Source organism: Lingula anatina, chromosome 2 (genome assembly GCF_051362555.1).
Source record: "Lingula anatina isolate TDL-2025a chromosome 2, LinAna3.0, whole genome shotgun sequence".
Lineage (NCBI taxonomy): Eukaryota > Metazoa > Brachiopoda > Lingulata > Lingulida > Lingulidae > Lingula > Lingula anatina.
The window spans coordinates 17,830,774-17,844,640 of NC_141768.1; the positions used below are offsets into that span (position 1 = coordinate 17,830,774).

General features: G+C 33.6%; 2 protein-coding genes across 5 annotated transcripts; both read left to right on the forward strand.

Annotated features, from left to right (window-relative positions):
• The first annotated feature begins 5 nt into the window (after window positions 1-5).
• Window positions 6-6,770, forward strand: LOC106175359 (uncharacterized). Of its 3 annotated transcripts, none has more exons than XM_013557299.2 (5): window positions 6-181; window positions 1,577-2,211; window positions 2,578-2,717; window positions 3,627-3,688; window positions 4,333-6,770. In XM_013557299.2, the coding sequence occupies exons 2-5, from the start codon at window positions 1,797-1,799 to the stop codon at window positions 4,709-4,711; spliced, it is 996 nt and encodes a 331-aa protein (XP_013412753.1). In that variant the 5' UTR covers window positions 6-181; window positions 1,577-1,796; the 3' UTR covers window positions 4,712-6,770. The 3 variants fall into 3 exon arrangements, with proteins under 3 accessions (XP_013412753.1, XP_013412751.1, XP_013412752.1); XM_013557297.2 differs by lacking the exon at window positions 2,578-2,717 and adding an exon at window positions 2,763-2,905; XM_013557298.3 differs by lacking the exons at window positions 6-181; window positions 2,578-2,717 and adding exons at window positions 298-430; window positions 2,763-2,905.
• A 123-nt stretch (window positions 6,771-6,893) lies between these two features.
• LOC106153126 (uncharacterized) lies at window positions 6,894-13,287 on the forward strand. 2 transcript variants are annotated; one of them, XM_013526943.2, is made up of 13 exons: window positions 6,894-7,223; window positions 7,656-7,843; window positions 8,062-8,169; window positions 8,497-8,590; window positions 8,759-8,808; window positions 8,994-9,072; window positions 9,267-9,352; window positions 9,776-9,970; window positions 10,243-10,335; window positions 10,606-10,723; window positions 11,092-11,228; window positions 11,462-11,547; window positions 12,034-13,287. In XM_013526943.2, the coding sequence occupies exons 1-13, from the start codon at window positions 7,085-7,087 to the stop codon at window positions 12,530-12,532; spliced, it is 1,872 nt and encodes a 623-aa protein (XP_013382397.2). In that variant the 5' UTR covers window positions 6,894-7,084; the 3' UTR covers window positions 12,533-13,287. The 2 variants fall into 2 exon arrangements, with proteins under 2 accessions (XP_013382397.2, XP_086860226.1); XM_087004100.1 differs by having other exon boundaries at window positions 7,718-7,843.
• The last annotated feature ends 580 nt before the right edge of the window (window positions 13,288-13,867 follow it).

The window sequence follows — 13,867 nt, forward strand, 5'->3', positions numbered from 1 at the left end:
AATGTTATCCATTGTCGAAAAGTACTTGAATTGTTACAGGCGCGTCTAAGACTTTAGCCTAAGGTCAAGGTAGAAATAAGGTCAAAGGCAGGGTGTTGAAAGTGTTCACGTACTTCTAATGTAAAGCACAAACATTGTATTTATCAATGTAAAGGCGAAACCATCTCTAGTAATGCATTTGGTAAGTTCAAGGTTACTTGCTCAACATTTCCGTACGTTGATCTTATTATATAGGTATGTTTATTGAAAGATTCCCGCTTCCCGATTTAAAAGTTTGTCACAGCAACCGGGACATGATGGGATGGGCTGAATATTATTTCTGTGCCACTGTCATGGTGGTATAATATACAGTAATGTAATGACAAAATATCTCTGTTGCCATGCACCTAGTGATGTCATGTGATTGGGATACTATCCTTCAACTTTCAAGGTACTGATTCATAAAAATAGAAATGGCAAAAAGATAAAAAGATTGTGGATTTTTAATAAAATATTGAGTCCTAGAAATAGAGTTGGAATGCCAGGACACTTTATTGTGTGCGTTTAAATGTATAGAGTTTATTATACTATAGGCATTATTCCTTACACAAGACGTGTGTCACTTTCTTTGAAACTGATCAAAAATAGTTTATGATCTATATGTACATGTATTTGCATTTTTTTGTCTGGAACCATATCAGATTTTTGCAATCCTCTAGGTCAAGGATTGCCATGCTCTTGAGGGTGTGCCATGTTAGATAAACAAATTCAAAGTCTTGCATAGTTTTCAAATTTGTTCTGATAGACATATACACTTTTTTACATCCCATCTAGGCTGTTACATTTTCTTCTAAACAACACACAGGAACTTAAATAGGAAAGAAACCAACCACTTAATTTTAATCTATACATAATAGAGGTGTTTGTCAGTTTTGGTCGCAAATTTAATTGTCATTTTCAGGCTAAATCTCTATATAAGCCATCATTGTTTCTGTTAATGATGTTGTTTTTATCTGTTTGTTTATTAGTAATTGTTTTGTAATTCAAACAATATTTTTATAATAAGGTTAAATCATAAATGCAAAGATCATATTTTTGATAGATAAGTGTGAGAATTTGTAAGAACTTGAACAAAACAAAAACAAAATCTTCCTGTACTTCTTTGCAGTTGAAACAAGAATAACTTGTTATAACAGGAAGATTCAAGTTCTTTTGTTGAAATTCTTTCAGATACAGTGTCCATTCCATTAAAAGTGCATCACATTTTTGAGACCAAGAAAGTTCAATAGCTGGAGGCTTTAAAATTAAAATAAAGCAAGTTTTGTTATTTGCAACAGTTATGTTAATAAAGTATGCCACATTTAAAGCAGCATTAAAGATTCTTCAGTTGTAATAAAAGCATCAAAATTCCAGAACGCACACAGGCAAAACAAAATATGAAAAAATGATATAGAAATTATTAATAAAACAATTAAGGTGGAGGTCCCAGTAAAACTGATTGCTTATATGAAATTTGCTTTTTTTTTTTTCAGAATTTATCATATAAGTCTAAAAACTGAAGTTGATTTTTTAAAAGTTAAAATCTTCTCTTTTCCAGACATCAAGAAAAAGGGATTAGATTATGAATAAGAAATGACAGAAGTCTTACACTTACAGAAGGAATACTATATGTGACAGAAAAACATGTATAGAAAAAGGAACATTTCCTGCATAGTCAAATAATACCAATGGACATTCACATTTGCTGCCAGTACAATGTAATTTAAGTCACATTTTAAAGATGCAATATTTATGATGATTGCAAAGTGCCATTGGGCATGAATTCAAGTGTGAGATCGCATTCAGGTGCATATGATGTTACTCCAACTGCAGGTTCGGCAACCAGTACACTCTGTCAAATGTTTGAAAGATTATTCAGTCGTGGAAGTCAGCGACACCATCACAGGCATAACTCAAATAGGAGGACACTTTCCTCTACATCTAGTGCAGGCGATGATGCATTGGGACCCCATTCTTCAGCAGAGCATGGGGGGTCTGAGACACACCCCCAGGAGGAGGTGATCCCAGGGGTGGCTCACCAAGTTGAGCAAAATACTGGTCTCTGTGCTCATCACTGTACATGTCTTAACTCTAATTCTTATGGTCCTGGCAAGGAGGCATTCAGGAGAGGAATTATACTGCTGATCATAGCCATCATCTTATTTGCCACTGGGGCAATTCTTACAGGACTAGGTTGGACTTCATATCTGTTACTTTTTGATTTATGTTTTCTTTAGTTTTGAATTTGTTTAGATTATATACTGCATTCATGTTTCAAAAGTTGCAATAGCAAGATTGTGTGTACAATTTAGTCTAGTGTGAGAAAAATAATTTGAGAAGTGATTGATAACTGCACAAAATGTAACATGAAAGGATATACCAAAACAAAGCGGGTTACAGGTGTGCCACTTGTTAAATGAAAATTTGAATGCTGACATTTAGACATGTTTAAACAAGTTTAGACATTCCTTGTAATAACAGTCCTGAGTTTAAATTGAGTTATGCTAACTGATGATTCTGGCTCTTTATTGTGAAACTTTGTTGTAAATTATTTTTCAGGTTATTGGAATTTGATAGAAGGCACACCCACTATAATAGGACCAATAGCTATTGGTTTTTCCATGATAATAATTCTTGTTGCTGCTAGATTTTACTCCCTGGCAAAAAGATTACGTTATGAAGCTCAGCACCATTCTCAAGTAAGTAAAAGTTAACTTTTAACCCCATTTCCCTTCATTTTTCAGGTCAGTCTATGCTTGGAGCAGGGTTTGTCCAACTGACAGGACCACTGTTTATTGGCATAGCTCTCTTACTTGTCCTTGTGGCTGCTGGTTATATAACTATTGCAAAGAGATTAAGACAAGAATATACTAATAGACGGCATAGGGTGAGTCTGTAGATCCTTGCTTATATTGCTTCCAGGCCAAGCCAAGCTTTTGTAATGTAATGAGAGATGATGAGGGGTAAATTAACCTTGTCCAGGTTGAAAAAAGGGCTTTGTTTATATTCTCTCTTACTTCTCCTTGTTATTTTACTTTTAAAGACACACTTGACTCTTGTATGATGTGTTTTGCTTCTGTCCATTTTGATTTTGCATGCATGTCTTTTTTTTAGAATTATGCATCGCTAAATCTAATCAGTGTTTCTTTCCTCAATTGAGGTTTTTGTTTGTGAGATGTCTTTATTATATGTGATGGTCTGTGCCTGGATTTTAACTAGTGCTTGAACTTTGTTGCCACAATGCATTCTTACCAATTATGATTTATTTATTGATTTCATTTCATCATTTTTTAAAGTCAAACATATATCTTTCTTTTTATAAATTGAGGAAATTCTTGATTCCACGTGTATCTTCTTAATCTTGGACAGTTAACTTTTATTGCATACATTTTATAGAGCTTACTAATTTTTTTCCTAAGTATTTTATTTTGGTTAGAAAATTAGCTTTTAAATGATCAGCAATAAATCTCTTTAGATTTGAATTAATGTATGAATTTAACTGAAACAGATACAGGTATGTAACTGATTAAAGTATTACTCTAGAGACATGATTTTTAACCTTATAGTTATAAGGAGTTTTATTCTGTCATTACGTTTGTGAATTGCAGATGCAGTTACAACCTGATGAATTTGATGAAGTTGATTATGATGATCCCGACTCCACCACCAGGTAAGGATAAAATAACCATTTTATACTCAACTAAAGGAATCTTTTATATTTAAGTGCCCATTCATGAACAGTAACAAGTATTCATTAGACCCTTTTTACATTGTGCGATGATACTGTTTTCCATTTCAAACCATTTTGAGTAGCTGACAGATTAATAGCTTGTCTGTTATGGAGAGAGTCATCAATATTGCTAGTTTACCAGATAAATTTTGTTCCAACCAAAAATCCCATAGTTTGATTACATCGGAAGACAGATTAAAACAGTGCAAAAAAGGAAAAGTGTATCACATGAAGTGAAAAGGCCCTTATCAGAAAGTTGGCTGGTTTGATTAATTAATAGAGAAATAAAACTGCAATAATAATAAAAGTAAAATTCAAGTTGATCTAATTAATGTAGTTCTGCATCTACATTTCACCATTTTTATCTATAGTGAAGAAATATCAGCTCGCATGGTACTCCAAAGCTAAAATTCAAATAGTTGTGTGCCAGTGAAGTCAAAAGATATTATCCAAAAGATAAAACAGACCTTAGAGTCATGCTTTTAACAATCTGTATAAGTTATAGATATATATTTGTATTGAAATCATATCCCTTAGTTGCTAGATAATTTGAGAAGTTTATCATGATAAATTGGCAATTTCAGAGACCCATCCATTCCACCAAGTGCTAATATTCTTCCACCCACATACAGTGATGCTATTCTAGAGGACCATTTTTCAACAGTTACCCCAACCACAGAACAGGCGGGTAATTCCGCTGACGTGACACAATTGAACAATAATCAAGTGGTGTCCACTGGGAGAAGTGTTGTGTTTGCCCTAGACTCTGAAGGATCTGCATCTCAGGATGAGAATTCAAATGTTTCCTCTTACAATGGAGCAGAAGACGAGTCTGTTGTCGACGTGTTGCCAGGAATCAATGAGAACGAAGAAATGCAGACGTTACCTCCTACATACACTGAAGTATTGCTAGGAACTCCTGAAGGGGAGAATTTGAATGCTGAATTTAGTCAACAGAGTTAGCTTAGTCATTAGACTTTTCATTATGATGCACAAATATAACAGCGATTTAAAACTATCCACGTAAATGAATTATAAAGGAAAGTAAGCCCTCTGAAAACGAAAAAATAAATAGATGGTCATGTCTTAAAGAGGAAACAAAAAATATTCTGCTCTCAAGTACCATTATGTTTTAAGGTGCACATCTAAAAAAATTAAGATTCTAAAGTGAGTGCCATTGTGTATAAAGTTTAGAATATCTAAGAAGTTTGACTAAAGTATTAGAATAAAGTGGGAGTATTGATGTTTAATTTTTTTAGGCAATGTCAGAAATACATGTACATTTTGTAGGTTTTCATGTCACTTAATGTTATGTCATGTTATGTCTTGCTTTTAAATAAGATTGAGAACTGCAATTTGAGTTCAAGGAGTTTAATCTGGTGCTTTCTTGCTGAGGTCCTGCTATAGCAAATTGTGGCCTTAATTTTCTATGGGGATAGTAATTGTTGCATTTTCATGTACCTCTTGTATATTTGAGAAAGTAAAATGCAACTCCCGGATGTATTGGATGTTTGTTATATGTCAGGTTATTAATTGAAATTGATATAAATGTTTTACTTAGGAATGAAATATGAAGTTCTAAGTACCACATGAGTTGATCTTTTTTCAGTATAGATGAGAATGGTAAAAAAAATGTAGATATTTTTAGAATATTTTGAGATTTATATCAATTTAATTCATTATTTATTAATCTAAAGAGGTGGTTTGCATTAAGAGAATAGTTTGATGGATTGTCTATATGATAAATTATTTAAATCTATTCAGATGTGTTAGTCTCATTCAGCATGGTAATGATTTGACTGCCGTTGGTTAATACTAATTGTATTTATTAGAATTAATCTCTTTTACTGCAGTTTATTATGTCCAGGTCTTCAGTTTATTACAAAAATTACAAATAATAAAAATCTAAATGAGTTTGAGTATGAGAAAATTATGACTGGAATGCTTTCTTATTAGGTTTTGGTAACTGAGGTCAATAACTTTGATATATTTTGTAAAGTTTTAATGTTACAATTATGCTTTAACTTTTTTTATGATTACATGTTTTTCTACCTTTTGCATGCATTTAGATTTATTAAGTGAAATGACATATTGCTCTTTTTGTCTTGTTTACTTGATAATGCTTTCATTATACGTACCTCTTGAAGTGTTGTATGAAATAGATGTTCCCAAATATGTTTTTTTTCCCGGTTGAGTAAGCAGTTACAGTTTGGCAGGGAGGGGGGCAATGTTGTATATTCTGAAACTTTCACTTCTTTTTGCAGATACTACAGTATTTTTCATAAATGTATTTTACTTAACCTGTTTGCTAATGAGTAACACTATTATTAATTTTGATTAGTAGATATGCCAACTGTCAGAAAGTGATACTTGCTAATAAAACAATGCAAAATTCAATGCAGAAAATAGTGTTACAGAGAGTACAGTTAGAATGCTATGATAATGACTCTGATCTTTTCAAGGGGGGAAATCATCAGTCTTTTAGATATATAAATTTGGAATCATTAAAAATAATATTTTTGTATAGCATTTGTGGTGTTTATACTGTATAGAATAATGACTGAAAAATAAAGTATATGTAAAATTCACTATTTTCCCCATTGAACAGATCGAATCATTACATGTAACTGTATGTAAAGTGAAGGTCAGTGAGACTGACAGGATTTTAAATCCACTTCTGAACTACTTCCACAAATATTGTTCTCGGTTTCAGAGACCTGATATTGATTCTTAAACTCAAGTTTTGGCATCCAATGGCGATGTGAGACCACAGATATCTTGTAGGGTCCACAGTTGAGATCATATTCAGTAACCAAAGTTGCTTAAGCACACTTTTCTGTATGTGATACAGGATAATGAATCAGATGAACAACTTTGCACCTATGATTACGACCTGGGGGCTTTTGAATAAATAATGTTAATTCAATCAAAGTACAGTAATTGCTTTCACTGTCAAGTGACCAGATATTTTTCATATCTTATGCATTGAAAGTTAATAATAAATGATGCCTTGACTACTGATGGATTTTTGTTTACCTGTAGTTGTCATTGTTGAAACATATTTCTGAGACAGATTGTACATGGTAGTAAAGGTAAGTTCCTCTGATTATTTTAACTTTTTTATACCGCCCAACTTTGAAAGGCTTTGTGAAAAAGTTTTAGTAAGCCATTTGGTATGACATTTGGAAGGTATTTCTTGATGCTGCTAAAATTTTCTGATGTATATCATTTTGCGTAGAGCATGATGGAAATTTATGCTGCAGTGCCTTATTTGATAGTGTCTTTGAGTGATGAAGTTGTAAAACAAAAAAAATATTTTTTTTTATTCAAAATGTAATGTTTTTTACCAAGGCAAATATACCTGCGAGTACAATGGCATGTCTGCGGTCAATTTCACCACTGTCAGACACCTCTGATAATTCCATAGTGGAAAATATAGATGATGACAAAGATCTGAGTAACTCAGATTGGTTGGGTAGGTTCTGCTTATAACTTTTTATTATGCAAAATCTTCCCTTAACTGTTTTGTTCTTCCAAAGTTTCAGACCCAGTGCAGGGGAGCATATAAAGATTTAAGTGTTCTTGTTAAATGTTTAAAATAATAGACCTTAAATTATCTACTATTTTGGACAATTAAGGAGTTTAAAAAATGTGTGTGAGTGACTAATGGAGAAGTATGAAAATTGTTTATTCTGCAACAGGGTATCAACAAAAGAAAAGAACTGTGTCCATTTGAGAAAGATGCTGGAAGTTACATAGAATCCAAAATAACCTAAAAATTATCTCTAATTTTAAAAAAATGTGTATATTGAACACTGATGTATTGCTATTAAATCATTTTCATGTTTACTTATGAGGAAAAAGAACAAAGTTTCATTGACTTTAATTAATCATCTAATTTTTTCAGGATATATACATGATAAAAGTTCCATCAATTTCAATGACCCATATGTGAAAATCTACATTCAGTCTTGTGAAGAATTGCAAGTAGCAGCCATGACTCCAATACTTAGTATGCTGAGTACAGCAGAGGTGAAAATAAGACACAGGGGAATTCTACCTCTGGGAGCTGCAGCTCTTGCCAAAGCTCTAAAGGTAGGTATAGTTATCTTCACTGGTACTGAAAATTCACCCCATCATAACTTAGGAGTCTTGGACGTTATTCAGAGATGTTCCTGTATTTGAAATTAGGAACAATTCAAATTTTCATTACCTGGAAAATAACTATGATAGGTACTTCAATGTTCTGTCAAAAAGTTACATGAAACAATTTAATATAGTGCCTTTTATTTATATATCTCTCATTTATTTAGGACAATCCAAATGTAGAGGTTTTAGACCTGGAAGACAACAGCATCAAGGAAGAAGGTGCAAACCATATTGCTGAGATGTTATTAGAAAATGATACTATCACATATCTGGTAAGATTTTAGGTGTGACTTGTGCCGTTATACTTGGTAGAATGTATTTGTTCTTCCTTGTTCTGCAGTGCTGGTGCATTTGTGAAGTCCCTCTGGGTGTATGGCACAAAGAAATATAAATTGTCACATAGCATTGTCTTGGGCATTACACAGTCATATACTTTGCAAATGAAAAATTGCACCATATGACTATAAGCATGTGTGGGAAATTTTATTGCGGAGCTCTCTCTCTCTCTCTTCTTATTATCTTTAAACCGCTGAGAAAAAAGAGGGAATTATACACATTTAGATTGCCATATGTTTGTATTATTCCAATATTGTTTTCAGAATATAAGTCAGAATTTCATTACTGCCAGTGGGTTTGCTGCACTAGGTCAGATGCTTGGGATGAATATGACCCTGAGGCACTTGGATCTCTCAGGTAAAAACTTAGAAGATTGGACTGTAATATTATATTTTTGAAGTTGAAAAATGCAAGTTATTGTCTTCAAGTCAAAATTTTGTTTTTGCAAAAAGTATTTACAACTGATAATGCTTTAATTCATTATTGATACCTTTTTGCTCTAAACCTGTGCATTTTTATTTTTAGGGAATAAAATGGAAATATTTGATGTCAAGTCTTTATGTGAAGGAATTCAGGTAAATCAGAATGATACGTATATAATTATTATGTCTATTTGTCTCCATGTATGCATGTCTATTTTTTTCATTTTGGAGGTGCTGCTTAATGAAAATGTGATACATTTCCTAATGATAGTCCATTTTAGTAAAAGTTTGATACAATCTTAGTTTGAGATAAATTACAGCATGTTCATCTACTTCAGGAGGGCTCCCTATTGACCTTGTGCATGAATGGTTGCCAGTTAGTTGAGGAAGCTGCCCAAGTCCTTGGAAAAGCTATTGGTATCAAATTTTATATTCACTCTTGTCTTTTTATTTTTTCCTGAATGGAGGAGACATCGAGCAGTTGTGCCTTTTGTATTATATTTCGTAGCTAAGAAATTGGGTAAAAGATAAATCTTTTTTTTTAATATTAGCATCACTCTTGAAGTTAATTGTCTGTTTTAATGTGTGGTTTCCAATCTTTATTGTTACAGAACAACACAGAAGACTTCAGCACCTGGAGTTGTCATTTAATTGTATCAGAAAGAAAGGAGCAGTGGCTATATGCAAGGGAGCTAAGGTGAGATTTGATAAAAGTTGCTGTTTCAGTAAACTGAAAGTAATCAGAAGGGGAATTATCTGAAGTTCCTATTATTATTATACTAGAATACAGAAAGCAGTGATTATGACAAGATATCACAGTGCTGTAACTGCATTGATTTGATATTGTTAAATAGACATTATTTGACATGATAAATCTGTAAATCACACATTAATGATTGTTGGATGTTTCAAAGCAAAGTCGTCATTACTGCGCACCATGATTTTCACCTTACTTATTAATGAAATTAGTAGAGTTTCCAATCATGAAGTTCGACGTATTTCAGGCTTTAATTTAGATTAACTTTTTTATACCATAATTGCTAGTGTTAGAGAAACATTTGCCCTCATGAATTTATGAAATGGTAGAAGCTTTCTGAATTCCAGTTTTGTCATATTACAGGAATGCCACACGCTGAAATACCTCGATGTATCTTGGAATGGGTTTGGATTTGAAGGCAGTATTGCTGTCTGTGACATGCTAAAGGGAGACGTGCATCTTGAGTTCCTAAATCTTGCTGGGAACAGGATTGATTGGACCTGTGTTCCACCCATTGCAAAAGGGATCTGTTTAAACAGCTGTTTAAAAAAACTTCTGGTATCCACTATATATTTTTTTCTTTGTTAACAATAATACAGTCTTGTTCACAATAAGTAACGTACTAGTTGACATACATGTATGACATGCACACTATTGAGCTGTTTTCATTGCCTTATAAATTGCATTATATAATTATGAAAATCAACAATTGAAATTTAGATTCAACAACTCCATTTTACTTTTCATTCTGGTGATTTGTAAAAAGGTTCAAAATATATATCGTATGCAAAAACATGTAAACCAGTGCTTTATTTTTTGACGATGTCTAGATTGGACAGAATCCTCTGACCAAGGACGGAGTCATGGGACTGCTCAAGGCTGCAGGAGTTAAAACCAACCGTTTGGAGCATTTGGGATTAGAGGTATGATATGATGTAAAGGTGTTGACTTTATGTTTGCACACTTGGTATTACATGTACTAATTATTGCCTGTTCCAGTTTATTTTTGGAATATATTACAAGGCACAGCTGTCTTCCAGCCTGCAGACTGAGAAATATCCCAAAACTGTAATCTGGTACATGTAAAACTTTACTTTGACACTCATCTGGTAACATTGTGATTTTTATCATTTTAACAATAAAATGTGTCTTAAAGGGATACTTATGATGTATTTCTCTCATTATCCTCTCAGGCTGTTCCAGTAAACACTGATATTATTAACAATGTGAAAAGAATACAAAAGACGAGAACTTTCACTTTCACACATGGAGGACTCTTCAATTCTGATGACATGATTAGTGTTAAAAGAAGTGGGTGCAGGTTTCCCTTATATTTCTATTCATTTTATTAAATGTTTAATCAGATGACTTTATCTCATTTATAGACATTCTTGATAAAGAATTTTCCACTGAGAAGGGATAGAGGGTTCGATTTACTGTATAGATGTATCAACCCATGTATCTCTTTACTTTCATCCAATTCATAATATTAATCATTGGTCTGAAGCAATTCACTAGCATATTTTATATCAGACTAGTAAAAACACCACTTGTTAAATTGCCTGTTAATTTGGAACAGTGGAAATTTTCACAGTTGTTTGATTTTTCCTCAGGCAAATAAATTTTGATGTGTTTTCCTTTCTTCATTGTTTTATCAAATTTCTATTGGACCATTACAGAGAGCAAAGAAGACCCCCTAAGCATACTGACCAGATACTTGGGAAGGAGAGGCATTCGTGTGATGGATCTGTTTCGCACTTTTAACAAGGACAGTGAACAGCGGATTTCACGGGCCAGTTTTATTCATGGACTAAGGGTAAATTACAATATTACAGCTTTTTAGAAAAGTCAGTCTTTTTAATATTGTTGAATGGCTGCAACTGCATAATTTTTATTACTAAAGACTCTGTTGTAAATTCGAAAAAAAAAATTATTTCTTTAAGACAATCTGTTTGAATAGACATACAGATTTTCATATGCAAAAGTTCATACTTATTGGCAGTATATACAGTACTATAATTTTATTGATTTCCTTCACATTCTCATCAGAAAGTTCATGTTCCTCTTGAGGAATGGGAAATGCATCAGTTGGCTGACAAAATGGAGGAAGGACATAAAGGACGGATCAACTTCAGGTCAGTCATACATTTGTAATACACCCCAAATTTTGGAGATTAATGGAAACTAGACTATATTAGAAGCAACTCTGGTCTAAACATGTTGCTGCTGCTGCTCCCATTCCACCCAAGGGTGAAGGACGATGATGATTATATTATCCAAATGCCTGCTAATAATAGAAGTTAGTTTCTAGTAATAGCTGGAACTCTTGCTGGTCAAATATGAAAAGAAGCAAACCACGATTTGTCTATTTGTGGTACAAAAATGTACTGTATGCTGAACATATATAAAAAACACTTATTGTTTTATACCTTTTATGATATTTTGTGAATATTAGAATTTTACATAGTAGATGAAGTATAAACAATATAAAATTGGGCCATATTAATAAAAGTTTTAAAGTTGCAACCTCCTGGCACTTGATTAAAATTGGGTAATTCTCAAAAAAATTTCTAAAAATTTTGTATGCTATTTACTTGATGTAGTACCTATTTTGCTTGCAGATATCTCAATGTCTGTGTGCGCTTACAAGCTAGAAAAATAAGGCTCGATGAGATGGCAGAATCAGCAAAAAAGAAGCAGAGAACAAAAAGAAATAAATCTATCATGGCATTACCCCCAATCACAGAGCCAAATCAACAAGCTGAAAGCATTTCCCTTTTGACCAGTCAAGTAAGTTTAGATTCCATCATGGCTTGTGATAAATCCTCTCTGGTGGGGTGCAATCCACAAAATGTTCAACAAGATACCAAACATCTGCCTTCTCCCTCTCAGTCAATGTCAATGGCACAGAAAGGCAAACAAAAAACTGTATATAACCTTGTTGATATGACAAAACCATTAGCAAATAAATCATGTGATACACAGAGAGCTAGCAACAGAAAGAAGCGAAGCAAGAGATGTAAAATGGCATCAGCTCCAACAGGTAGTTCATTGACCAGAATTACAAGAAGAAATGAATCAACATCATATATGGAGCTTTTGAGTGACTTGAGTATATAATTATATTTGACTGCCATAATTGAGCTCTGGACTACTTAGAACTCAAATAGTCCACCTGCTGTTTTCTCTTAGACAGAGGTCAGGTGGTTGATGGTGTAGTTTTTGTGCAAATATCAACGCTGGACAGAACAGAAATGTGCACAGCTAGTGAACAACCTGAGAAATATGGATATCTAGTGGAAGAAAAATTGTCCCCATGACCCTGATAGAAGGTAACTAATTGGTGGTGCCACATTGCTTAATTGTAATGGAATTTAATATCGTATGGGAACCTTATATGGGTCCATGTATGTATTTTGGTTATCTGATGATGTGGATTAGTCAGTTTCCAGACAAGTAAAACTGCTATTGTATATGCTAATCAGATGTGTTTTTCATCATTTATTAAAATGACATATACTAAGTGTTAATGACAAAACAGTTATACTATGTTAAGTTCGTTGTAACAGTAGTATATCATAAAGCAAAGGTAATTGTGCTGTTAATGTTACTTTTTGTAATATCACATCAAAATTTAAAAAAAAATTGTACATTAATTGTCATTGTTTACTGTATATAGTTCGTTTGAAAACCAGCCTGGTTGGATTTCATCTTCTTGGTGCTTTCCTCCTTTAGTTTCTTTAAATTTGCTTTATACTAAATGCTGTTTGCAGCATAACATAAATGAGTTTTAGGTTTAAAATTTTGTTCTTGTAAAATAGACAATTCTCATTCTCAATAAATTGTAAGGCTAATAAAATTCATTCTGCATGTCATTGCGTATTTGTTAGATTTGTTCTCAATCCCATTCTACCAACATGAAAGGTGGGGCAAGTCCACTCAATTTTAGGATGTGTCAGAAAGGAAAGCTTTACTCCATTTAGCAGGTAACAGGTAGAGTAGAGTCCACTCTACTTTAAGGGTACAAAAGGGGAGGTTCATTCTATTGAAGGGGTGTCAGGTAGGGGGTACCCACTCCATTTGAGGGAAGACAGGTGGGGCAAGTTCATGCAATGTGAGGGGTGACAGGTTGGGAGAGACCACTTCATTTGAGGGGTGACAGGTGGGGAGAGTTGATTCCATAAAGGGGTGACAGGTGGGGAAAGTCCACTATATTTGAGGGGTGACAGCTGGGGTGAGTCTACTACAGAATAGGGGTGATGATTGGGGTGAGTTTATTTCATCTGAGGGGTGATGGGTGGGGAAAGTCCATTCCATTTGAGGGATGACAAGTGGGGAGAGTCCACTCAGCTTTAGGGGTGTCAGGTGCAGTTAATCAATTCTGTTTGACGGGTGACAGGTGGGAAGAGTGCATTTAGTTTGAGGGGTGCCAGGTGGAGAAAGTGCACCCAGTTT